Below are 25,432 nucleotides of genomic sequence, written 5' to 3'. Positions count from 1 at the left end.
GGCAGAGATGGGACTGGAACAAACACCTGCCCACCCCATTGGCTTCACTGGGGGTCATATTTGTGTGGCCTTGACAAGTGAAGGTGATGATAAGAGACCCGGCATGAGGGACAGACATGCTGGAGCCTCTTTGGTGCCCCCTAACGAGGGCCCTTGCTGACCCCGCCCTGGCGAGGAGCGCAGGACTCACCCTTGTTAGGCCTTCAACCCATGGGTCGCCACCCGCTCTCCGGAGCCCCCTCCCGTCCCCCAGCATTCTGCTCTCTTTGGTTAGTCACGGCAGGCTCACCCCCCAGGGCTTGTAGAGCCCAGCTAGTGAAACCGGCTGCCAGTGCGAGTGGGGATGTCTGGGGAGTGCTAGGGGCATGCTTATGGCCAGAGGGCGTGGCTGGTGGAGGGGGTGCACAGTTGGTGGAGGGACCCTGCAGAGCTAGAGGTGTTGTGTGGGGGCTGCATAGGGGCAGGGTGTGTTACCTGGGGGACAGAGGGTGTGGACGGTTGTGGGGAGGCTGTGTGGATCAGATGCTGTGGCTCGGGAGGTAGGGAGCAAGGGTGTGAGAGCATGGAGGCCGGGTGTTTGGGTGGCGGGTGCAGCCAGCCGACGCAGGTGTTTGCACATGGGAGGCAGGTGTGGACAGCATTACTTTCTGAGGACACGTTGCAAGTTGCTCAGTGTACACAGGGCTGGATTCGCAGCTGGTGCATGTCGGTGTGGTGCTGTTACGTTGACAGGTGAACACTGATTTACACCTGCTGGGCAGATTTCAGGGACAGAGTATAAACATCTGCTGCAAGCAGTGTCTCTGTAGCAGTTTGCCTAGCGCTGTTGCTTCCCCCTGGGCTCTGGATCTGAGCAAGAGGGTTAGTTTAAATGGGGGAGCAAGTGAATCGATTCCCCCCACCCAAGGAGGCCATCTGGGTGGGATCCCTTGTTCCAATTCTGATAGCGCATCACTGGGTATCCTGATTGACAAGAACCCCAACCGTGCACTGCCCCATGCCAAGACTCGTGGACCCTTGGCTCGCCCGGGTCCTCTGTGCTGTGCCAAGTTCTCTGCCAGTGGGGATGCTAAGCTGCAAGCATGCCACACCCATGGCCCTTCTTTGCTCTGTGCAGTGCCAAGCACTGAGTGCTCCACTAACACCCTGCAAACATGCTCCCCGGGCAGCATCAGTGGACGGTGCAGAGGGGGAGCTGAGCGCAGAGCGGGACTTGGCGAGTGAACTGGGGTGATGAGGGCCGAGCTGGAAGAGGGCAGTGCTAGCTCTTCAGGGCACAAAGGGGGCTCAGAAGACACACCGGGGCGGATGTGTTCAGGAGAGGCCATTGTCCAGGGTTACTGCAGAGCAGTGGGAATCTGCAGTCTGCCTGGCCGGGGTTTCCCTGAGGACTGGCTATGGTTGGATGGATGGCACACCTGCCTGTGTACATTAGTCGCCCCTCTCCATGCTGCCATGGGCCCTTTGCTGCAGCTGGGGAGAGGCACCATGTCAACTCCGTGCTGGGTTTGCCGTCTGGGCAGGAGCTCTGGCTCGGCATTTGTGCAATAACTGCCTTCTCTCCCCTCCTCAGGCTGTGCCTTCCTCACGTACTGTGCCCGGGACTCTGCTCTGAAAGCCCAGAGTGCACTGCATGAGCAGAAGACGTTACCTGGGGTAAGTGACAGCAGCTTGTTCTTTGGGGAATCAGGAATGGCTGGTGGGGCAGAGTTCGCAGCCCAACATGGGTGGGTGGCATCTGAGCAAACCTTGGTTCACTACTTGGCATATGGGATCTGGATCGTTTGTCAGAGTAGACAGAGTTCAAGCCAAATCCTCAGTGTTGTGCCCTGCGAAATCCCGTTTACTCCAGCTGGGGAGCTGGTCCCGTGCATCCGCAGCTGTTTCAGGGCTATGAATTCTCCACTGGCTGAGGCATCACTGGGGTTATTTTTTGGTTAATTTCCTTCATTCACCGAGGCCTGGCGTAAACCTCCTGGGTTTTCTCTCTGGTTGGAGGCATCTCTCCTACTCTAACATACCGGTTACCGAGCAGCATCCCAGTGACAGCCAGGCCGCTAGCCCCAGGGCCGATGTCACAGGGAGGGCAGAATCCAGATCCCCAGACACGTGGGGTTGCATCCAGGTTTGGTGTGTCTCCTCCGCCTCCCTGAGCTGAATCTGCTTGTGAGGAGAGAACACATCTGGGAGCAAGTCGGATCCGGGCCTTTGGCCATTTGCTATTGTAAATTGTACATTAGCTCCTTCCCTGGTAGCTTCAGCCTCCGGTGCACCTGAGAAGCGCTGGGGCTATTATGTAATTTTCCTTCCTGTGTGTGCTGGGGAGATTCACCCTGCCCGGGCCCAATCCAGGATGCAAGAAAACCTGGATTTCAGCTTGTAGGAGTCCAATGGCTGCTTCTGAATGGAATCCTCTTTATTTACAGAGGAGGGGAGACTCAGCTCCTGGTCAGGGGGCCAGCATGAGGCCAAAGCTCTGCTCACATCCGGCTGATGCCTTGGCCCCCTGCCCAGCAGTGAATCTCTCCCAGAGGTGCAAAGATGCCGGGAAATCCAGGTGTGAATATGAACTACCAAAGCAAAATAACACTGCTGATTTGAAATGGACTGAGGGGGTAGGGCAGCATGTTCCTTGGGACAGCTCTTGTCTCCCTGTGGTCACATTCTCCACTCAGCCTGGCCCTGGGGGCCTTCACTCACTTGTGGGGAGAGAAGGGGATAAGATACTGTGATCAGGTGATTTGGCTGGGACCCAGGGGGGCAGGTTTGGTGGGAACAGGAGGTCCAGTTCCACTCGGCTTAGCCTATTCCCAAGGCCCTTGGGATGTGATGCTGGGAAGACCAAGCTGGCGTGGTCCTCAGCTGCGGTGGAGAGCAGAGAAGCTGTGTGCGTAGCACCGCACTCCCGGTTGGGTTGTCGGTAGTGGGCATCAGACCTGGGACCTCACGAGAAAGCAGCCAGCTCTGTTAGCTAAGGCCGTAGCATCTTCATCAACCTGTACCTGTGACCGGGCCACTGTGCGGGGAGGACAGAGCTGTTCTGAGCTCTCCAGCCCAAGGCAGTGCTGGTGCATTCAGCGCAGGCGACATCTGAACATAGGGGTGCTCTCCCTATGAACCTTCTCCCTTGATACATGCAAAGTGTCCAGCCCAGGCAGAGATGGGAACTGTCGCAAGGATCTCGCTCCACCTTGTCAGGCTTTGGTTGGGGTTAAGAGGATTCATTCTGAGTGCAGCTAAGAGGGGTACAGTGATTCATGAGATGACATGGGGGCAGGAATAACAGCAGCTTGCTCCCCTATGCTGCCTTCCCTCTGAGGACTCGCAGAGCTCTACAGACATGAATGAGTTAAGCTTTGCCCCCACTCCCCTGCCCCACAATGAGTTAGGCCATGTCCCCATTGTACAGATGGGGAAACTGAGGCACACAGCAGGCTTGTGAGTTGCTCCCATAGGAAGTCAAATGGAAGAGCTGGGAATAGCAGCTGGATCTCCTTACTCCTCTGCCCCACCAGTCTTGTGCCTCGTTAACATGTGTTAAACATGATTACAGAGTGTAGAGAAGACAAGCCTACAATGAACAGCTCAAAGTCCATATGTTCTCTCTAGTGTGCCAGTGCAACACTGCCATCTACTGGCTGCAATCAGCACTGCTCAACTGTGTGTCATAGCCTCAGTACTGCTAAGAGATTCATCTGTAGTTCACGTGGTGGTGGTAAGGAAGGGATGCTTTTGGAACAGAGGGTACATAGGTCAGCTGTTGAGTGAGTTCAGAGCAGGTGTAGTGTCGCAGTTCTCATGGTGAATGTAGTTTCTGTATGTTGTTGTCCTCTGCCCAGCAGTAACAAATGCTGGGGTCTTGCAGGTCGGCTTTTCATCAGAGGAGAAATGATGGGGCGGAGTCTGGCTGTATTCCTAGTACAGCTTGTTTGTTTATACTTCACACAGCCGTCCTGGAAGAGAGGTGGTCCCATGCAGCATGCAGGCAGTCCCCTCTCTGTAATCGTGGCCCAAACTCCAATGCCCGGTGCCCAGGGGACAGCTCTGATGCAAGAATTAACTCTGGTTAAAGAGCTCAAGGCACAGCGCAAACTCCTATGCCATTTGCTACAGCTCCCCAAAACAGAACCTACATCACAAAACTAACAGCAATGCAGCATTTCTTCCAAGACTGCTTGCATGCTTAGAAAAACCTTGTCAGTTCACCACCCAGTGACCCCTGCCATGGACACGTGTAATACATGGCTGTGTCACCAGGGGTAGCTTCTTTCTCCATGATGGTGTTAAGTGTTTGTGCTCATCACATACGCCTCTCCCTGTCGCCTGCATCCAAGATCACCAAGGGTATTGTGCATCCATGCTATCCTTTCCATCTCCGCTCAGTAGACTACCTGGAGTGCAATGCCATAAATATTCATTCGCTCTCTGGCCTTATGCAAGTCACACAATTGATCTGTGGCTCAGTTTCCCCATCTGTAAAACAGGGGGAGGGGCTCCCTGATGAGAGAGTGGTGAGGTTTCATTAGTGACTGTTTGCAAAGTGCTGGGAGATTCTGGAATGCTGGTAAGTGCATGGTTAAAATGACTGCCCCAAAGGTATTTTCCCTTGTGAGCTCTTTGCGGGGCTGGGGGTGGGGGTGGGGGCGAGTCTGCCTCTCTTGCTATAAATTGCCGAGTATAACAGGGGCTCTGGGCACTCTGGGAATATCGGTATAAAATAATAAGGATAGGAGCAGTTCGCTTGTGGCTAGAGCTGAGGGGGAGAAATGTCCATGAATGGGACTTTTGGTAGTGACTTAGCTGGAGGGCCAAGTCACTGCAGCAAGTCACCTCTGTGGCGGGAGGAGGGCAAAGGTAACTGTGGGGATACTGAGGCAGAGCCCTGTAATGCTGGGTCTTGCTGCAAGGGGGCGCTCTAAGTCGGTGAGGCTGTACCCCAGAGTTATCATAATTAGTGACAACAATAATTTTGAAAAGGAGATTATACCTCATGCGTCAAGGCTTAACCAAACGATTAGAGTTCATGGTGAGACCTTGGGGGAGGGGGGGGGAGATTATCCCACATCTGCCTGCTGTGGGTTTTTTTGCACCTCCCTCTGAGGTGCTGGTGCTGGTTACTGTCAGAGACAGGATATGGGCTAGTTGGGCCTTGAGTCCAGTCCAGTCGGGCAGGTCCTGTGTTCACAGGAGCACCCAGTTGTTAACAAATGTAGGAGAACTCTGTCCGGGCTTGTCACCCAGAAGGTTTGTAGCAGAAACCAGATTCTGGGAGCTCCCCTCCTCCTATCAGAGAAGAGAAACACCGAGTCTCCTCCACTTCCAATCGGAACAGCTGGAGTTTCACATGCTGACAAGGAACAAACCAAAGAGTGCTTGTGGATAGGAATTATTTCAAATAATGCCTCGATTGGAGGAAAGCCGGGGTGGCTCCAGGAACACAAACCCCGATGGCATGAGTTGAGGAAAGGAAAAGGACCTGGGGATTACAGTGGACGAGAAGCTGGATATGAGTCAGTAGTGTGCCCTTGTTGCCAAGAAGGCTAATGGCATTTTGGGCTGTATAAGTAGGGGCATTGCCAGCAGATCGAGGGACGTGATCATTCCCCTCTGTTCAGCATTGGTGAGGCCTCATCTGGAGTATTGTGTCCAGTTTTGGGCCCCACATTGCAAAGAAGGATGTGGAAAAATTGGAAAGAGTCCAGCGGAGGGCAACAAAAATGATTAGGGGGCTGGAGTACATGACTTATGAGGAGAGGCTGAAGGAACTGGGATTGTTTAGTCTGCAGAAGAGAAGAATGAGGGGGGATTTGATAGCTGCTTTCAACTACCTGAAAGGGGGTTCCAAAGAGGATGGATCTAGACTGTTCTCAGTGGTACCGGATGACAGAACAAGGAGTAATGGTCTCAAGTTGAAGTGAGGGAGGTTTAGGTTGGATATAAGAAAAACCTTTTTCACTAGGAGGGTGGTGAAGCACTGGAATGGGTTCCCTAGGGAGGTGATGGAATCTTCTTCCTTAGAGGTTTTTAAGGTCAGGCTTGACAAAGCCCTGGCCGGGATGATTTAGTTGGTAATTGGTCCTGTTTTGAGCAGGGGGTTGGACTAGATGACCTCCTGAGGTCCCTTCCAACCCTGATATTCTATGATTCTATGATCTGTTCTAAATGGTCCAGCCACAGCACCTGGGTCTGTCACCAAGAAAGCCAGATCTGGGTTCTCATTGGCCACCTGCCGAAAGTGGATTCTGGCTCAGTTCCCTGATTAGGGACTGATCATAGCTTCACAGGCCCAGTAGTGTACTAAGGGCATGAAAACATTGTTCTGGATTTTGTTAGATCCTCCTTGTTTCACCTGTGGCTTGCTCTGCAGCTCCCTGTCTGTCTCTCTGCTCTACAGCTGGAAGAAGAGTGGTGAAGGACTCGGGAGTCACTTTCTCTGGGACAGTTAAACTGTCTCTGTAATTCTACTTCTTTGGCCAACCCCTGAGCCTTTCCTGGCATGGGGCGTGCTTGGCTGACATCAGAGGCGGGCATTTTGAGACAGGGCTGAAGGCAGCTGGGTAGAGCGGGGAGGACAGTAGAGCATCAGCCATGCAGATGGATCCATGAAGGCCCGGCTCTGTGATGGTTTGGACGTGAGAAGCAGCCCTTGTGGGCTGTGGAAGATGTGGGGAACTCTGCAGTGAGGCTGGCCAGTTGCGCTTTGGGAACCTCCTGGGGAAGGTGTTAATTGCTCTGGGCCTTGGTTTAGTTCTTCATACCCTCTCCTCTTAGTGGGGGAAGGAAGGGGCAGGGGACATGGTAAGAGACAAGAGCGGTGAGGATGAGGGTCTGGGATGGTACTGGGGAGGTGAAGGGGGTCGAGGCTAGGAACCAAGGACTGGGAGTAGGTCTGAGCTGCTGCTCTCTTGAAGGGCTCTGAGCGCCCTCTAGGCTGCACTCAGGGGTGCCTGCTGGATGGCACCACCTTGGTCCTCAGCCAGGTGAGGCAAGTTTCTGTGGAGAGTGGCAGAGCAGCTTGGAGCATTGTGAGCAGTGCCCACAGGCCTCTACCCCCCTTAGGTACCCTTGGGGTACAGGGTGCCAGAACAGAGCCCATCGGCCAACCTCAAGCAGGGCTTTCAGCTCCCCTACCCCACCTCTCTGTCCCTTCTCCCTCCCCCAGCCCCTGGTGGGACTTTTAGATTTCAGTTCCCAGGGGCCAGATTCTGAACCAGGTGCCAGATTAGGTCATGCTGGAGGATCAGTGAGCCCAGGAGGGCGATGGAACTGACAGGATAGTTGGGTGAGAATTAGGGAGATGCAAATCCTCGAGTGACCTTTGACTTCCCTAATGGATATTCAGAGAGGCCCAGCTATTCCTTGCTCCCCACACCTGCCTCTACTCTTCTCTGCTGTATCCAGCCACTGCGGGGCAGGTGAATAGGCAAGACTTTATGCCATCCCTTCAGGCTCTTCAGTGGCAGCTAGCTGGCCAACCTAAACTCTCCTGCATTAATCCTAGGTAGGAATCCACCTCTCTGCCTTAGAGATTTTGCCCTCTTGGTAATGCAGTACTAGGTTCCTCCCCCAGCTCCCCAGAGTCCATTTTAATTTTCTGTGTTGGGAAAATAAACTTAAGGCAAAAATGAAAAATCTTTTGCTTCCTTGTTTCCCTTCCCTTTCCACTTTCCCCAGTAGGGAGGGGTCATTAACCCCGCCCTGAGGAGGAGGGGGAGCGGCCAACAAGGGCAGGAAGAAAAGGAGAACTAGTAACATCTTGCTTGTCTCGAGCAGCTTTCCCACCTCGTGCTGCACATGCCATACATCAGTTCTCCTACCATGGAAATGCAGTCATCTCTGGGGTGGAACTCATCATCACCATGGCAAATCCCATAGGGCGGGGGCCTCCTGGCCAGTTGAGTGCCTCCTGGGGCCATCTCTGGCTAGGTCCTTAATGTGGTCTTGCTGGATATTGAGCTGGGGAGGAACTCACCATCTGTTTAAATGCACCTAGCAACGCTGCACACCAGCTTGGGCGAGGAAGCCTGCCACTAGCTGAAAGCTCAGGAGAAATTTTGCTAGGGAGGCCATGTATGGACCATGGCCAGGGGATACCAGGGGCTGCACCCCATCCTTGCAAAAGAGTGCCATAATCTCCCCAGCAGCACAGCGCCCCCTAGCACCCAGGTCCATGAGGCCAGGGCCACTTATTGGATTGCCATCAGCACTCCCAGCGTCCGGGTGAGCCATGGAGTCTCTGGCCCAAGTATCAACACAACCTGCTGCGTCTTAGCTTGGGAAGTGGGCCAAGAACCCAGCCCAAGGGGCAAAGCTGCAAACAGTCAGCTCTGCGGACTCCAGCGAGGTCTCTCCCACGCGGCAGGTGAGAGCTTCGCTCCCCACCAGCTCCTAATCTGCGTGGGTCTTGCCAGCTGAGCCCTACATCCTGCTTGAAGAGAGGCTGCATGGAGAGCTATTGACCTGCTGTTCTAATTGCCTGACATTCTGTTTAGTAAACCCTAATTACTGCAGCCAGGAGTTAAATGGGAGGCTGTTAAACGGGGATTGACAGCTGGGGCCAGGGACCTAATTACAGACGTTCCTCGTGCCCAGCACGAGTGTGCACTACCACTGTTGCCTTGGAAACACGCAGGCCCCACATGCCGTGTGGGAAGGAAATTGCAAGCATCAGACAGCCAGGCCCGGTGGGCGCTTGTTCTTTAAGTCTGTGTGGGCAGGTGTTTGCTTGATGCTGCTAGGCGAGGGAAGCACCCGGGGGATCATTAGCGTGAGGAGCACACGTCAGGAGCGTGAGGCCCGTGTCACTGCTGCAGTGACTTTGGGGGGCTCAGAGCGGACGCTAAGATGAAATGCCCTGAGGGGAAGGCAGGGCTAGCAGTGAGCAGGGTGCTGGCGCTTGACGCAGTCAGTGCTCCATGCCCCTGTAAGGGCTCATGACAATATCCAGCCCCAGCCCGTAGCCTAGCTGCGATGCCAGGGATGGAGCGGAGGGTATGGCAGCCAAGCTGGCTGGAACACATGCTGTAGGGTGGGAGTGCCGGACACTGCTGAGCTGGGAGACGAGGAAGCGCAGGACGATGGGAGATTAGAGTGCTGCTTGGTTGTCAGCCCTGGAGCAGGTATTGCATGGCTAGAAGCAGCGGACACTGCCTCATGCCTGACCTGGAGGGACTGTCTGTGAGGCTGGGAGGGAAGTTTGGCCTCCCATAACCTGTTCCGTCCTTGGCTTCTCAGCTGGAGCTACCACGGGGAGCACAGGCTGAGAGCCACCAACTCATCAGCCGTGAGGGGCCCCCAAGAGCTGTCAGAGGAGGCGATTCTGAGCCGCTCTGCAGCTGAGCTGCAGAGCTGGGTTCTGGTGGTGAAAGGCTTCAATGCTATTCCTCTGGCACACAGGGTACATCTCTACCACAAAAAGCTCCGGCGGGCGGCAGCGACTCTCTGAGCCCAGGGGCCTACAGAGGTGGGCTGATGATCTGGTGCTAAAAATTCCCACTCAGGCTCTGACACCTGGCGAGGGGGTTGGTCTCTGAGCCCAGCCAGGAACATCTGCACAGCGCATCTTAGTGCCATAATGTGAGCCCAGCAAGCCTGAGCCCGAAGACCCGGCTGTAACTCACTGCTGCAGGAATGGTGTTGTTTGTAGTGTAGACATACCCACAGAGGTGCCAGCTCAGATCAGGGCTGAGCGCTGGACGGACACAGACAGTGTGGCCTGGAGCTGGCTAGCCCTGTTCAGTCAGCCCCACTTGTTCCATAATTAGCTGCCTCCCAGTCTCAGGGGCAGGACTAGTGGAGGTGGGTGGGACAGCCTGAAACACCTGGGCCTCAGCAAAGGGCGGAAAACCCGGCTTAGAGAAGGACCCACAGGAAGCAAGTTGGGTTCCTGTTGAAGGCCCAGCAAGGACTCTAGGGAAGCAGTCTAGGAGTCAGTGCCCTACCCAGGGAGGCGATTCAAAGGTAACCTAGAGGGGCTGGGAACGGAGCCCAGAGGGCAGGCTGTAGGCAGCCTAAGCAGGGTGGAAAAACCTCATTACCATGGAAGGGAATTGAACTCTGAAGGGGCTGTGCCCTGTGAATCCCTGGGAGAGACAGAAAATCCTGCTGAGGGGAAACTGAGACAGGGTGTGCCTGCAGCCCCATGATCAGCCAGCAGGGGGTGCTACAATGCAGCATATCCTGTGACACAGGGGCTGCCCCAAAGAGCTTACAATCTAAATATACAGACAGGGCAGGAAGTATCATTGTCCCCAGCTTCCAGAGGGGGAAACTGAGGCACAGAGTGGCTAAGTCACTTGCTATGGGGAGCCTGTAGCAGAGCAAGGAATTGAACCTTTGTCAGCTGAGATCTGGGTAGTGCCTCAATCCTTCTTCCAGCTCCCATTAGCCAGAGGGAGCCGGTATTTGTCAGTAATCGAAGTCAGGCAGCATCCCAAGTTTGATTTGTGTGGCATGGGCCGGAGTCCCCACAGTCACCTGGGAAGGGTGTCTGAGCTCGGCTGCTGCAACAGGGATCGAGGTGCATACATGTGCCAGGTGCACAGACCTTTCTCAACTGGTCACATTTCAGGCTGAAACGTTCTAGCTTTTGGAGAGCTCGGTGAACATGGCGCTGCTGCTGCTGCTTTGAGTCAAAGATTGAACAGAAAAATTCCTCTCCCTTTTGTTTTAAAGGTGGGGAGGGGAGACGCCCCCTTGCCATCCTTTGCTGGGTTAGCTAGTGGCCCCCCAGGACTTGTGCTGGCTTGCTCCAGGATGATTTCCCTATGTCAGGCAGCACCAAGAGGATTTCACAGGCTGGGAACAAGGGAAGCTGGTTAGCAAACCTGCTCTTATAGGTTCCAGGGTCAGCAGGGACCATTGTGATCATCTGGTCTGATCTCCTGCACAGCGCGTGCCAGAGTACTTCCCTGAATTAACCCCTGCTTGAACTAGAGATGATCTTTTAGAAAAACATCCAAATTTTGATTTGAAAATTGCCTGTGATGGAGAATCCACCCAAGCCTTGGTCAGTTATCCCAGTGGTTAATTACCCTCTCTGTTAAACATTCATGCCTAACTTTCAATCTGAATTTGTCTAGCTTCAACTTGAATCTTGTTATGCCTTTGTCTGCTAGATTGAAGAGCCCATTGTCAAATTTTTGTTCCCAACATAGATACTTACAGACTGATCAAGTCGTCCCTTAACCTTCTGTGGGTTCAGTGAATTAGTCAGAGCTTGAGTCTCTCACTGTAAGGCAGGTTTTCCAGCCTTTCTCTGCTGAGTACCCCACACCCTGAGCTCAGAAAGCTGGCCTGAATCCACCCTGCCATTCCACTTTAAATGAGCCTCTTCCAGCCTCTGTCAAAATGGCTGCATGTACTGCACAGTTTTGATTGTGGTTTTTAACAAGGGCAGCTGAGCCCTGGCAAACTCCGTGCCTGGGTGGGTTTGCAGTATTGTGCATATTCCCTTTAAGTGTGGGTGTCTGGAATGAGCATGTGCGAAGTGAGGATGATGGCAGAGCAGCCTGGAGGTCTGCTGTCACAGCCACTGGTCTGGGTGTAGCAGCACCATGCACCGGGGATGCGCTTAGAAATGCAGGAATAAAGGTAGGGATTAAAGATTCTTTCTGGGGTGAGCTCAGAGCGTGCAGCTCTCTGGAGATGTCTGCAGATGCCGGCAACTGGAGATCGGCTGGGAAGCTGGGGACTAGCAGGGCTGCGCGTTCGTTCTTTACATGTCTGTGCAGATTAGATTTCATGCCCTCTTTTTGATAAGCAAACCAGGGGATCTAAACCCTGCAGTGGTCCTCCCTATAGCAGGCCCTGGCTGTTTGAGGAAATATACTGTGGATTGGTGCCCGGAAACTGCCTCCGGACCAGAGCTCCCGTTCTCTGATTAGATCCCTCTCCTATATTACGTTTCCCTTTTGTGTGTGTGCCCTGGTGGACTGGCCCTTCAGCAGGGGTGCCCGGGGACTGGTGCTGGCTATCAATTGTTGCTCAGCATCTGGCGAGCAGGTTGCGAAGTGGGGTCCTTTCACAGGGCGAGTTTATTCCATGGGCTCTGCTCCTCCTCTCCTCCCCAGTGCTCCCGCAGAGTCTCGCAGGCCTGATCCATCCCCTCCCTCTGACCTGATCCAAAACCCAGCAGAGTCTACGCAGAGCCAGCTCTTGACTTCAGTGGGCCCGAGCGCCTCAGATCTGAGAGGGATTAAGCGCAGTAAGAATCAGGGGAGGGTGCTGCATCAGCAGGGCAAATAGAGCCAAAGAGGGCCCCTGTGTACACACAGGTGTGGACTGGCTCCCAGCATGCAATGCTCCTTCGTGAGCTGGGCAGCAGCTCTGCAGAGGGGGCGCCGCACCCAGAGTCAGCTAGGGCAAAGAGAGGTTGCTGGACAGAAGTCAGGCATTCCGCCACGGGGTCCTAGAGGCTCCCCAGCTGGGAGGCAGGCTAACCCCACCATGGAGCCAGCTGGGGCGGGGGGTGGGGCACTTGCCTTGGGTAGCTGCTCTGGAACATGAGAATCTGATGCTATTGACTCCAGTGTAGTTATTCCTGATTTACACTGGTGTGTCGGGGGGCGTGGGGGGGAATCTAGCCCTGCACCATGCATTGGGGTGGGGGTATACAACAGCTCTCTCTCTCTCACACACACACACACAGCTGGCTAGATGCAGGGCCACTCACTAGCCATACTGGTCTGCACCCCTGATTCTTGCATCTTCCCCTGTCCCCACCCCTCCAGCTCTGACTTTCACCTTCCCTGATCCAGGGGGCTGGCCCGCTTCTGCCAGCAATGGTCCCACCCACAGCAGGTAGGCAGGGGGTGTCCCTTTACAGACTAGCTCCCCCATCCAGGGTGTCCCTGTGTGGTTGCTGTTGGATCCCTGCAGACTGGCCCTGCTGGCTGAGCACAGGGGAAGCTGGGTTGGGGAGGGAGCTGGAAGGAATGAATAGTCCCCATGCCATCCCCGGCTCTGGCAGAGTGGGGAGGGGAGACAGGCCTGACCAGCTCCCCCAGCCCCTGTTATCTCTGGGTTTGGTTTAGCAGGATAACGGGGTGGGGGTGAGAGGGCTGCTGGAGTGTTTTCCCCTGGGTTGGGGGTTCTTGGCCAGTTGGGAGAGCTGTGACATGCTGCCAGTGTCCTGGACATTCGGATCAACAAGAGGGAAGGACATTAACCTGGACTGAATTTGGGTTAACCCTTTTGGGGCCCAGTGCAGTTGTGTCTGTGTTATGTGGCATTGCATGCACCTTCTCCAGTCGGGAGCCGAGAGGCTTGTGAACATCTGTCATCAGCCTGGGAGGCCACCCCCGGGGGAGATTTGCATAGGTTGGGTCAAACCAGGCTCTCCAGAGACCAGCGGGCAAAGCAAAGTCTTTTGGATGAATAGCTAGAGTTTAAACAGGCTCAGGGCCTTCTTCCTGGCCCAGCGAAGGAACAGGACCGCTGGCCCACAGAGGGCCCCAATCCTGAGGGGAGGGTTGGAGGGACTGGGCCCGCCATGGTCGGGTGACCCCGGTGAGCTTATCAGCATGCTTGTAGGTTCTTGTGGTGTTTCTCCGACGCTTTCTACCTGAAGACTAAAATGGGCTGGCTGAGAGTGGTATCTTTTAGCTGTGGCAATCAATCCAGCAGTCTCTGAGGAGAAACTGACCTGTCTCTCTGGGCAGCCTGTCTGTGCTAGGAATACACAGTGAAGGCAGGGGACTGTGCAGCCTGGAAATACCGCGCTCAGAAGGGAGTGAGGTACAGATCTGCACCCAGCAGCCAGGGAGCTGGGTGCCTGAGGACAGGTATGGACCACTGCCAGAAGATACAGGTGCAGTTGCCCTGAGCTGTAACAGCACGCACCAGGTACCATGATTTCATAGTGTAAGCGCCGCCCCCTTGTGGGCTCTAGAGACGCCCAGGCCCCATCCCCTGTCTAACACCATCCCTCAGAGCGCGGTGCCAAACACTCTGTTGCTAAGGAAGATGCTGTAGGTGCTTTGGTTGCTAAGGCCGCCTCTGCCAACGGCCTCCAGCGCCACGCTCCTCCCAGTGCCCCAAGTGACCAGCTGTGACCCCCAGCAGGCTGCAGAGCAGGTGCCCATGGCACGTGGGCTCCCATTCATTTCACCGGCTCACGGTCATTGCTTGGGGTAATGAGGCAGCACCAGGGAGTGCTTAGAACAGGGAGACTTGGGTTCCATTCCTGACACTGCCTGTGTCACCCAGGGCCAGTCGCGGTCCTTCTCTGGCCTTGTTTTCCCCATGTGTGCAATTGGGGGGGATGCTGCAGCTCACGCTGGGTTCTGGGGAGAAAGGCATGGTGTAAGTGATGGATATAAGGGCCATCAGCAGAAAGGGGACCAATGGGTCATGCTGGGAGCCGGGGGGTGGGGTTGAGTGAAGGAGGCTGAATAGTGAGAGGCACGTTCCTCACTGGGCGCTCTGGGAACAGGGAGCTCACTCGGCTCAGTCCAGAGTGGAAGGTGTATTGGCACGTGGCGGGCCACGGACAGCCCTGTCCTCTCCCGATGGAGCGGGCTGGGGGCCCCAGAAATCTGCCAGGTCTGTGATTGAGGGAGGGTTCCTGTGATACATGAAGGGAGGGGGAAGTCGCTCCCTTTCATGAACACCCAGCCAGCCAGTTAGCGGTAAAATCTCTTTTGGTCAGGCACTGACTCCTTTTTTTTTTTTTTTTATAACCTGTGGGCTTGTTAACCCTTTACAGGTAAAGCAAGCAGAGAATAGATCAAGAGGGATTTTACAGATTTTACAGCTAACTGGCTGGCTAGGTGTCCATCAAAGAGAGCTACTCCCCCCCTTCATGTATCACAGTTCCCCAGAGGGAAGGGGCCCTCCTGTGGCTCCGGCAGCCACCCCACAGAGCCTGTGGCAAGGGCGGCCTCAGGCAGGACCACGGAGGCAGCCGCCTAGGGAGCTATGTATAAGGGAACTGGCTGGGGGATTGCTCACTAACAGGCATGCCCTGACCCCTGCCTCTGCCCACCCGCCGCCCTTCCCAAGGGGGTGCCCTGGGCACTGCCGGGTCAGGTGAGGCCTCAGGCACATCCCAGAATCCTTTGCACTTAGCTGCCATGGCTTCCTTTGAAAACTTGAGAGCAAAGGATTCTGGGAAGCTGTGGGGCACTAACGGCATGTGTAGCGTGGGATTGAGGAGAACCGGAGACACGCCTGCCCCTTGGGAGGAGGATGGAACCAGTGCTGGGGGTCAGGAAGGATGAGGCAGCCCTACAGTCCTATGGGCAAAGAGGAAGGGGACAGTGCCAGCTAAGAGTCCTGTGGCACCTTATAGACTAACAGACATATTGGAGCATGAGCTTTCGTGGGTGAATACCCACTTCATCGGATGCATGCCAGCTACTGGGCCGTTGTAACACTGCCCATGGGCCTCCTTGCATAGCTTCCCCTAGGGCAGAGTGGGGGAGTCTCTTTGTGAGCAGTTCGGTGGCCTCTGGCGCAGCATGGCTCACTCTGTCTGGCTCGGGATGCCTCTGAGGCAGAGCCTGACAGCTTTACTGATACTTTTTACGGTGCGCTGACAGATGGCTATGTTACGGAAGGGGAGAACTGTCCATAAATTACCAAGGAAACATCTCTCTGTCCCCTAGGGCGCAAGCTGCAAACACATTCTGATCCTAGCTGGGAACTGCCACGGGGTCACTCTCCTCCACTGATTTCCAGCTGCCGAGCGTACCTGAGGGGAAAAGAGCAGGGTAGGGGAAGGGAGACCAGTCAGTCTCATATGGGATAGGTGGCCAATCGAGACCTTGAGATCATGTCTGGGAAGCTGTGGTCTCTGGAGACACTGATGCTGTTCCATTGCCAAGAGTCCCAGGACTGACTGTCTGATCTCTCTGGGTGGTGCTGAAACACCCTTAGCTCCAGGATCAGAGCCCCTTGGAAATCCCACTGTGTTGGCAGGAAGAAATGCCAAGCAGCTAGTTAACCAGTTTGGGGTGCTGAACAGAAAGACCAGAGCTGAGGAAGCTCAGTTTTTATTCAAAATGGGAACCAGGCCGCCAGTTCTCCTGGATGGCTTTGGAAATCTCAGCCCAGGTGCCTCCAGGCTTGGAGAAGGTTGGGATCAGCCCTGATTGAGGTCAGGCATTCCCTCACCCCGATCCTCTAACTGTTGGGAGACGCCACCCTGGAGGTCTCCTGTCCTGCTCTGGAAGCCCATGCTACAATGAAGGGTGGCATTGCCCCCCCTTTGGAAACAGTTTCCCTATGTAGGAGGCTCTGTGTTTCCTGTAGCTGGCGTTACCGTGTGTTGCAGTCTGGGGCAGCGCTCATCTCCGGGAGACTGGGTTATAATGTGGGAATCCAAAGGGAGTAACCTTCAGAGCAGGAGGGAATGTCAGGCTAATGGCTGAGAAACTTCTGTTTAGCAAGAACCTCTTCGGCCAAGGTAGTTTATAAAGAAATGTTGCCCCAGGAAAGGATGTACTTGTAACCCCAACTCAGGGGATCTGGGCTCTGTCCCTGGATTGGGTCACTCCTGTGAAAATCCCAAGCTGTGCCTCATTTCCCACATCCAAAGAGGAGAATTATTGTTCTCTACCTCACAGGGTGTTCTGAGACTAAATTCATTAATGAAATGAGGTGCTTGGATACTAGACTGATGCATGCCAAAGACAAACCCATACATATCTCTGGGGTGAAACCAAGCAGCTGTTTAATAGCGCCCAGTCATGCTTAACAACAGGGTTTGGGTCAGGAAAGGGCAAAAGAGCTCAGCTTTAGTTGCCCATGCTGACCTTTAGATGGGACAGCAGATGTCATACTTCTACCCTTATGAGAAGGCCATGATGGTTTTAATAATGACTATGAGTGGTCAGTAGGGCCGGTGTAACCACTAGGTGAACTAGGTGGCCACCTGGGGCACCAAGATTTGGGGGTGCCAAAAGCGGTGCCCAAACATTTTTTTTTACACTATTGCTTAGGGGCGGGTACCTGTCAGTCTCCAGCGCTCGGGCCGTGCCAGCAGCCTCTTCACCTCGGAGTCTCCCCTGCTTACCTGGGGGCCACTCCTCTTGGGCTCCCCGTCTGCTGCTGCCGTGGCCACCCAGCAGGACGTGGGCGGGGGGCGCCGCTGCGGAGGAGACACAAGGGGCCGGGCTCGGCTGGGACCCTGCACCTGCCGGTCAAGAGCAGCAGGAACCGGGCACTGCTCGGGGGGAGCCAGGCGGCCCAAGCCCAGGGTGGCGGCAGCCTCCGCAGGAGCAGGCGGGGAGCATAGTCCGCCATGGGGCAGGAGAGGCCGCGCTGCTGCTGCTGCTGTTTTGCGCCTACAGCCGTCCTTTGCACCGCGCAGCAGGGCCAGGAAACAGCAGCAGCAGCGCGGCCTCTCCTGCCCCATGGCGGGCTACGCTCCCCGCCTGCTGCTGCTGCTGTGGAGGCTGCCGCTGCCCTGGGCTCAGACCACCCGGCTCCTCCGGAGCAGCGCCCAGTTCCTGCTGCTCTCGGCCGGCAAGTGCAGGGCCCCAGCCGAGCCCGGTCCCTTGCGTCTCCTCCGCAGCGGTGCCCCCCCGCCCGCGTCCTCTCGGGTGGCCGCAGCGGCAGCGGCCGGGGAGCCTGAGAGGAGAAGAGGCCCCCGGGCAAGCGGGGGAGTCTCTGAGGTGAAGAGGCTGCTGGCCCTGGGGTGGCCCAAGCACTGGAGATTGACAGGTACCTGCCCCTGCCCTATCCTAGCACCACCTGCCCCCCAGCCCAGTGAGTGTTACCTGCCCCACCAGCCTCAGTGCCCTGCCCCATACTGTCAACCACCCCACGCTCACTGTGGCACCAGCACCCCTTGGCAAAGGGCCCCTTGATCTTCACAAACAGCTATCACCGCAGGCCTGACAAACTCACTGCACCCCACACATGTCTTACAGGGCACTTACCCACAACGAGGAACGTGGAAGGGATCTACACAAGGCTGGTAACTTGTCAAGAGTGAGAATCTTTGTGAGATGTGTGCATGGGTAATATTGAAGGAATAATGTATTTACCTTAAAAGCCTGCTTTATAGACTTGGAGTAGAAATTAGTCACCAGGAGATAATAGCTCTTTGGGCCAAGGGGGATTTGTCACCCTGCCTAACCTGGTTGGTGATGCAATGCAAGGCTCAATTGTTTAGCTTTGCACAATAGTAAGACTTTGAATGGGACACCATCAGAGGCAATGACAAACAATTGAAACACCTTAAAGGTAAAAAAGAAACATTACAACAGCCATTACCTGTTCTGACACGCTGTTTATAATGCTAAGTGTACTAGTTTTCAGAGGTTGTCCGGAGGGGCCCCGGCAAGGTGGAAGTTTCGCCTAAGGCCCAAAATATCCTTGCACTGGCCCTAGTGGTCAGGATCAATGTTGATCATCTCTGTAGAAAGATGATTCCACCCAGCAGCAAAGCATCCGCTAGCATATTGGTCGCTACTGACTCCAGGGAAGAGCTACCGTTTGCTGAGTTCTGGGAGGTTTCCTCGCGCTAGCAGCCAGGCCCTACACAGTTCAACCTGTGGGATACAAAGAGACCACAGCCCCTGTTGAAGCAGCGATGGGTAGAAGAGAAACAACAGAAGGTGCAAACCCAGGAAGCTCCTTAGTAAGCAAGAGGTCCTCTCAGAGCTAAGCAGTTGGAAGTTACGAACATTTTAAATGCTTTTCTTTCCCTTGTGTGCACTGGAACTTTTCTGTTTTCTTCAATGCAGTTTTTAAATAGCATTTGGAAAAATGCTCCAGTTGCCCACCTGATCTGATTTGCCTCAGCCTGGCATGACTTTTAAATCTCTACAAAACAAGCCAGGTCTGATGTTTCTGGCTTTGAGTTGTCAGCCATAATTGAACTAATCCCATGCCTGGTAATGATGGATTCTATCCTTCCCCACCTCATCACATGAAAAAAAAGCCTGTGCCATGAAATGCTAGATAAGTAAATACGGTGAGGTTTTCAAAAGCGTTCTGTGCTAGCCAAACTCTGGTCCCATTAAATCAATGGTAAAAGTCCCATTCATTTCAATGGGAGCAGAGTTAGGCCAAGGCTTTGAAAATCCCTTTGAATATGAGATTTAGGCTCTGAAATGAGTTGCTCTAACAGGATTGCTTCAGTCATGTTGCATACCAGTAGTGTATTCTAGTCTTCTTCAGGTGCCAACTTCAGAGCTGCTCAGGAAAGGACGTCTCTTCCAGTGAAGAACTTTGATGAAAATAAACCACAGAAACATTGTTTTTGCACAAATCTTTCGGCCAGTCTTTTTCACTTCTCAGTGAAATGTTTTGGTTGCTGCAGTTTTTAATTATTTTGTGGGTGGAAAATTGGGCATTTTTTCCATGAACATTTCCATTTTGTTGAAAATGAAACCAAACATTTTGATGGAAATTGTCCTGAATTTTCTGAGACGGAAACTCTAATGTTCTGTTGTGAAGCTACTCTGTATAAAGTAAAGACTGCCAGTCGTGGAGGCAAAGTCTGTATTCAGGGGTCCCATGGCTTGATATAGCCTCAATGGAGTATTCATGGCAGTTTTACTGAAATTTTCTATGGGTAAAATAAGGCAGAATGTGTATTTTTACCCACCCACCCAATCTGCCAATCAGTCTTGCACTTGCTTAGCTGCTAAGACCTAGCATCAGTGGTCTGTGATGTCCTCACAGATGCAGAACATGGAGCTGAATCTCTAGTGCTGGAGTAGTTGGAGGAATGAAGAAGAAAAGCCTGCCCCAGGGCTTGGCAGGATAAATGTTTTTGCCCTGCCTGTGCAACAGAAGGAACCCCTCACAAGAGTGCAGGCTGGGAACTTGCTGCTTTATTCAGCTGCATCACAGCAAAGTGCCGGGGTGGGGGGCAGGGGAAACTCCCCCTGACTAACAGGAAGCAGGGATGGGTAGATGGTGTGGAGAAAGTGAATAAGGAAGTGTTATTTACCTCTTCACATAACACAAGAACCAGGGGTCACCCGATGAAATTAATAGGCAGCAGGTTTAAAACAAACATAAAGAAGTATTTATTCACACAATGCACAGTCAACCTGTGGAACTCATTGCTTGGGGGTGCTGTGAAGGCCAAAAGTATAACTGGGTTCAAAACAGAATTTGCTAAGTTCATGGAGGATTGATCCGTCAATGGCTATTAGCCAAGATGGGCAGGGCTGCAACCCCATGGTCTGGGTGTCCCTAACCCTCTGACTGCCAGGTGCTGGGAGAGAATTACAGGGGATGGATCACTTGATAAATTGCCCTGTTCTGTTCATTCCCTCTGAAGCACTTGGCACCGGCTACTGTTGCATTAAAATACAACCAAATTAACTGTGGGATCGTCAATCTTTAATGAGCCACCATCCACAGCTATTAAAGGGGAGCTGCTGGGAGCTGGTGTCTGTGGAGAGGGCTGCCATGCAGCACATGACTGCTTACATGGCTAGAAACACATTGCACGTTCCTACTAGCCATGATACATGACAGACCTGGTAAACACATATGCTTGGTGTAATGTAAACTGATGCCTTCCTGGGGCTCCTTCGCCTGCTCTCCCATGAGCTGGAGAGGTGCATGGGAGACCGGGGAAGCACTTGCTGTTTGCACATAAGAGAGTAGGAGCCTTGTAAGTTTCCTGCAATGGCACCTATGCATTCTTGGGTGCACTGAACATTGGGGTGGGCTGGATCTGGGGCACAGTGAGTCACCTGGCTTTTAGCAACTTTCAGCTGTTGATTGCAGCTGACTGCCAAATTAATGGACCCAAACAGCATAGGAAAGCAGTGAACTGAAAAGTGGCCAGAGCCATAAATGACAGCATCTCTTGTCTCCTACTGACACTGACTTAGGCACAATTTTGCTAATAACAATAAATCTACAACCTTTTGGGTACAGCCCGTTTGCATTTCTTGTTCCAAACTTATTTTCAGTGAAAATGGCCTCCCCCCCCAAAAAGAAAACATCCTCATCATTGGGGGGGCAGGGGGGTTGTTTTTTAATTTTCTGATTGTTCTCGACAAGGAAACTGACCATTTTTTCAGTTTTCAACACTGAAAGGGAGTGTTTTGTTGTTTCCCTCCCCTTTTCCTGCCTTCCTCTTTTTTCAGTGGCAGAATGGAAAGGGAGGGGATGAAAGGAGGAGAAAAAAAACAAAAGAAAGGAAAGTTTCAAAAATTGAAAACATTCTCAGTTTTTGTTTCTTTTGTCAGGGAAAAAAATGGAATTTCTTGATGAAAAGTTTTGTGGAAACTGTGTTTTGGCCTGCTGTACCCCTGGGCTAACAGTGACCTTGTTAACCAGACAGCCTCTCATGGGGCATACAGACCCCAGGCTCTCCTCAGCGGGGGCTGATTGGTGACCCTGCAGCAGCTGACCAGAAAGGCAGTGGCTGCTAGACAGGCTGAAGCACCTCTGCCTGCAGCAGTGTGGAGGGAAGCCATCCAGCTAGCTGGGCCTCCGGAAGCAGAGAATCATAGATTATTAGGGTTGGAAGGGACCTCAGGAGATCATCTAGTCTAACCCCCTACTCAAAGCAGGACCAATCCCCCAGTCCCTAAATGGCCCCCTTAAGGATTGAACTCATAACCCTGGGTTTAGCAGGCCAATGCTCAAACCACTGAGCTATCCCTCCCCCCTGGGATGGGCTACTTGCAAGGCACCTGCTGCTCCAGGCAGGGGAGCTGAGAACCCAGCTGTGCATGAGGGGATCCCAGCCTGATGCAACTGACTTCATGGGGAGTAGGGCTGGGCCTAGCAACAAAGTCATCTCACCACTTCTGTGGCTACAATCGCTGACTCTGCCTCCTACAGAATCTCAGCCAAGTGTCTCCCTGGGGTCTGTTCCCACTGACATCCCGGGAGAGCCGCTCATTGGTTTCAGTGGGGGTCAGGATGGGGTGACTTGGAAGCACTGGGGTGGGAAAGTGCAGATCTAGCCCAGGCGCAGCAGAGATGAAATATTCCAAAAGCCACAAACCAGAGCATTGATTTTCTCCCGCATGTGTGCTGTTCTGCTTTATGTGGGCTTCGACCTCCTGAGCTTAACAAAGTGAAAATAAATATTTAATTATTCTCCTAAATAAAAATCAATAGCGCTGCTGGTTGGCTAAGTAAATCGCCGGGCCCATAAATTCCCCCCCCCCCCCACGCAGCTTGCAGATCTTCTATTAAGGTTACGACTAATGGAGAGAGGCCTTCACTAAATGGTGCTGCACAGAAGCAATAATTAAAGAGCAAGAGGGGAGCCTGATGGACCACAGGGAAAACACCGGCCCAGGCTGGATTTGCTATAGGATTGGGCATTGCCTCCCCTACTGTTGGCCAGAGAGGAGTCCCTGGACTTTGTGTTACACTGGAGTAGCTGTGACGCAAGCACACTGTGGTCCTTAAGGATAGAGAGATGAGTTATACAGTACATCTATAGACATGTGAGTGAGAATAGAGCGTGTGTGTTCTCGCAACAGGGCTGGAGTGTGTGCGTGCAGTGGGGAGGGAGTGTGTGTGTGTAATAGAAAGGGAGTACAAATGTAAGAACATAATGGTCGATCTAGCCCAGTATCCTGTCTTCCGACAGTGGCCAATGTCAGAGGCTTCAGAGGGAAGGAACAGAACAGGGCAATGATAGAGTGATCCATCCTTTGTTGTCCAGTCCTAGGTTCTGGCAGTCAGAGGTTTAGGGAGCATGGGGATGGAGAGCATATGGGTGCATGCAGCAGACATGAGTTGCATGTGGTCTGTAGAGAGTGTGCTGTGCATGTACCCATGGCAGTATCTGATGTGTGTGCATGTTTGCAATGGACGTGTATGCTGCGGCTCTGTGATGGGTACAGCATTTCCCCCCCTCAGTATGTAGCCTTATGTAGAGATCATAGAATCATAGATCATATTATGATCATCTAGTCTGACCTCCTGCAAAGATAGTCTGACATAAGCCAGATGCAGGCCCTCCCGCAAGATCCAACTCCCCCCCCATGAGCCACCCCCCCCCTGCCAAAAGGAAAGAGGCGAAACCTGGAGGAAAATTCCTTCCCCCTTCCTGAAGAAAATTCCTTCCTGAACCCTGATGGCGCTCATGGAACCCGACTCTCCAGGCCAGAACTCTCAGCCAATCACTCTAGAAATACCAGACACATCATACCAGCCTCCTATCCTATCATACCATTATCTTAATCCTTATAAGGTCCTTCCCATAAACTTAAAGGTCCTCCGCCCCTCCATCCTTCGGTAGACTGTTCCAGTAACCTGTTTCCCTGATGGTTAGAAACCTCCCTTCCTGACCCCCTGAATTTATAGCCTGAATTTCTTTATCCGTTTCCGTCCTCTGTCCGCTCAGCAATGTCCTGACTGTTATGAGCTGAAATCCCTATTTATATTCCTGATATTTATCTTATTGATATATTCCTCTATATTAAAAAAATCGTAATCATATCTCCCTCAAACCTTCTCCTTTTCCAAGTCCTCAACAAGGCCTTCCTTTCCTTCCCTTTTCCTCAGCCCTTCTTTCTCCTACCTCCTCTAGTTAGCCTTCCTTCTTAATAAACATGGGAGAAACCAAAAACACCAACCACCAAACCCAAAACTGCACACAATACTCCAAACATAGGTCACCCTCTAGCACCCTACTATCCTTACTAGAAATCCCTAGCCCTGCTACTGCCGCTATGCTTTTTAACTTTACATCATACACATCATTGCCTACTCGGCCATCTCCATCTCATCGTCATAGTCCTTCTCCTCCTCTCTCCTTCTCCTCAACTCTCCTCAACTACTGCATCCCAGCTTATAACTAAAGTTCTTGTTAGACATCCCTAACTTCATAACTTCACAAAATCCTATCCTTACACTAATACTCTAGTATACTATCAGTTTACTAAGGTCTCCTATCTCTCCTATCTTCGATCCTCTCAAATATCAATATCCCCTTCCCCAACTTGGTGTCAAAACTTTATCAGCCCACTCCTCCTGGGCCCCCTCACTCCAGGTAATATATTGAATAAAAAAAAAAACCCAAAAAAAGGTGAGCCTTGAACTCAACCAACCCCCCTCCCAACGGTTCCCTCCCCCCCTTAATACCCCCCTCTGCCCTCCTCCACCCTTATCTCCTTATCTGGATCTTCATTTTCCTTTTCCCCATCTTTCCAATTTTCAATTTTAATTGCGGTCGTGTGATAACGCACTGAGCATTACTGAATATGAGATATATGAGATCCACCATTTCCTTTGTCTAAAAAAATCTGTTCTCTCAAAAAAGGAGGAGAAGTGGTTGTTGCACGTATCTTTCCTTAATCCATGCTGTAATCTATAATCTATCCCCAGTGCCCTCATGCTCCTCTCTCTCTCTCTCTTTTTTTTTTTTTTTTTCCATGACTTTGCATACTACAGATGTTAGACTAACAGGCCTATAATTCCCCGGGTCACTTTTTTTCCCCTTCTTGAATATAGGAACTACATTAGCTAATGTGTGTTTTGGAGTGGTAGATGCATTGGATTGACATGCATAGGAATTGACTTGAACTCTAAGTCATAGCAGGCTGGGCTAGAGGAAAGCATGTAATAGTCCGAAGCTGGCCTGCTGCAAACCCCTGGCTAGTCACTACTTTACCATTGTGCACTCCTACAGATCCATGCATTTGGGAAAGGTTCTTCCTTGGCACACCCTGAGTCTTCTCCTAACCCCTAACCCTAACCCTAACCCTAACCCTAACCCTAACCCCAGCCACCTATGGGCCAGCTCGACACTGCCTAGCTTGCCAAAGCTCCGAACCAGGCGTTAAGCGATAGCACTTTCTTAGTGCTAACAGCAGATCCAGCCTTGGTCTGCAGGTGCCCAGCTAGCCTGGTGCTGTCTTCACTCAAAGGCTTCCTGAGGCATGTGCCCACCCGGCACGGCGCCTGGAGCCAGCTGCTGCTGGAATTCAGGAAGCAAGTTTTTAATCTTGGTATAAAACTGAATCTGATTTTTTTCCTTTTTTAAGTTCATCCACCTAAGTCTAATTCACTTTGCACAGCCAATGGCTGTCAGGGGCTGACTTAGATTGGAGCAGAGCGCTGGTGAGAGGAGATTTCGGCTCCAGTGCTCAATCACTGACAGACGTCTCTGCCTTGATTATCTCTGTGCAGTCCTTCTCCTGCTCCTCATGCAGCTCCCTTGATGTCTGTCTTGCGTTCTGTCCCATCTCTCTGCCGCGGGCTCCAGAAATTCCTGCTGCTGACAGGAGACACAGTTGTATGAAGGGTTGATAGGCGGAGCATTACCATTAGTCGTCACAGCTCTGTGGGGCTGCGGATAAGCAGCAAAGCTATGGAACAGGAACACTGGAGCCTTATAAATGTGAACCAGGGCTGGGAAATCTCCCCCTTGTAGGAAATTTCGGACCACACCAAAAATATCCAGTGTGCACTTTCAGGGATAAGGAGACACATAATGTACTGATATGTGTATATACAAATGCAAGATGCACAGAGATATTTCTGA

The 25,432-nt window shown here is 52.7% G+C and overlaps 1 protein-coding gene across 9 annotated transcripts in view; it reads left to right on the top strand.

Annotated features, from left to right (window-relative positions):
• The window catches only part of CELF6 (CUGBP Elav-like family member 6), a 223,874-nt gene that overhangs the window by 15,552 nt on the left and 182,890 nt on the right, over positions 1 to 25,432 (top strand). For all 9 annotated transcript variants that reach the window (XM_039492712.1, XM_039492708.1, XM_039492709.1 and 6 more), the window contains exon 2: positions 1,574 to 1,656. In XM_039492712.1, coding sequence (XP_039348646.1) covers positions 1,574 to 1,656 — 83 coding nt within the window. The remainder of the gene's footprint in view (positions 1 to 1,573; positions 1,657 to 25,432) is intronic.

Source organism: Mauremys reevesii, linkage group 10, assembly GCF_016161935.1.
Source record: "Mauremys reevesii isolate NIE-2019 linkage group 10, ASM1616193v1, whole genome shotgun sequence".
Classification (NCBI taxonomy): Eukaryota; Metazoa; Chordata; order Testudines; family Geoemydidae; genus Mauremys; species Mauremys reevesii.
The sequence above is the reverse complement of the archived record's forward strand: the minus strand, read 5'-3'. Positions and strand labels throughout refer to the sequence as shown.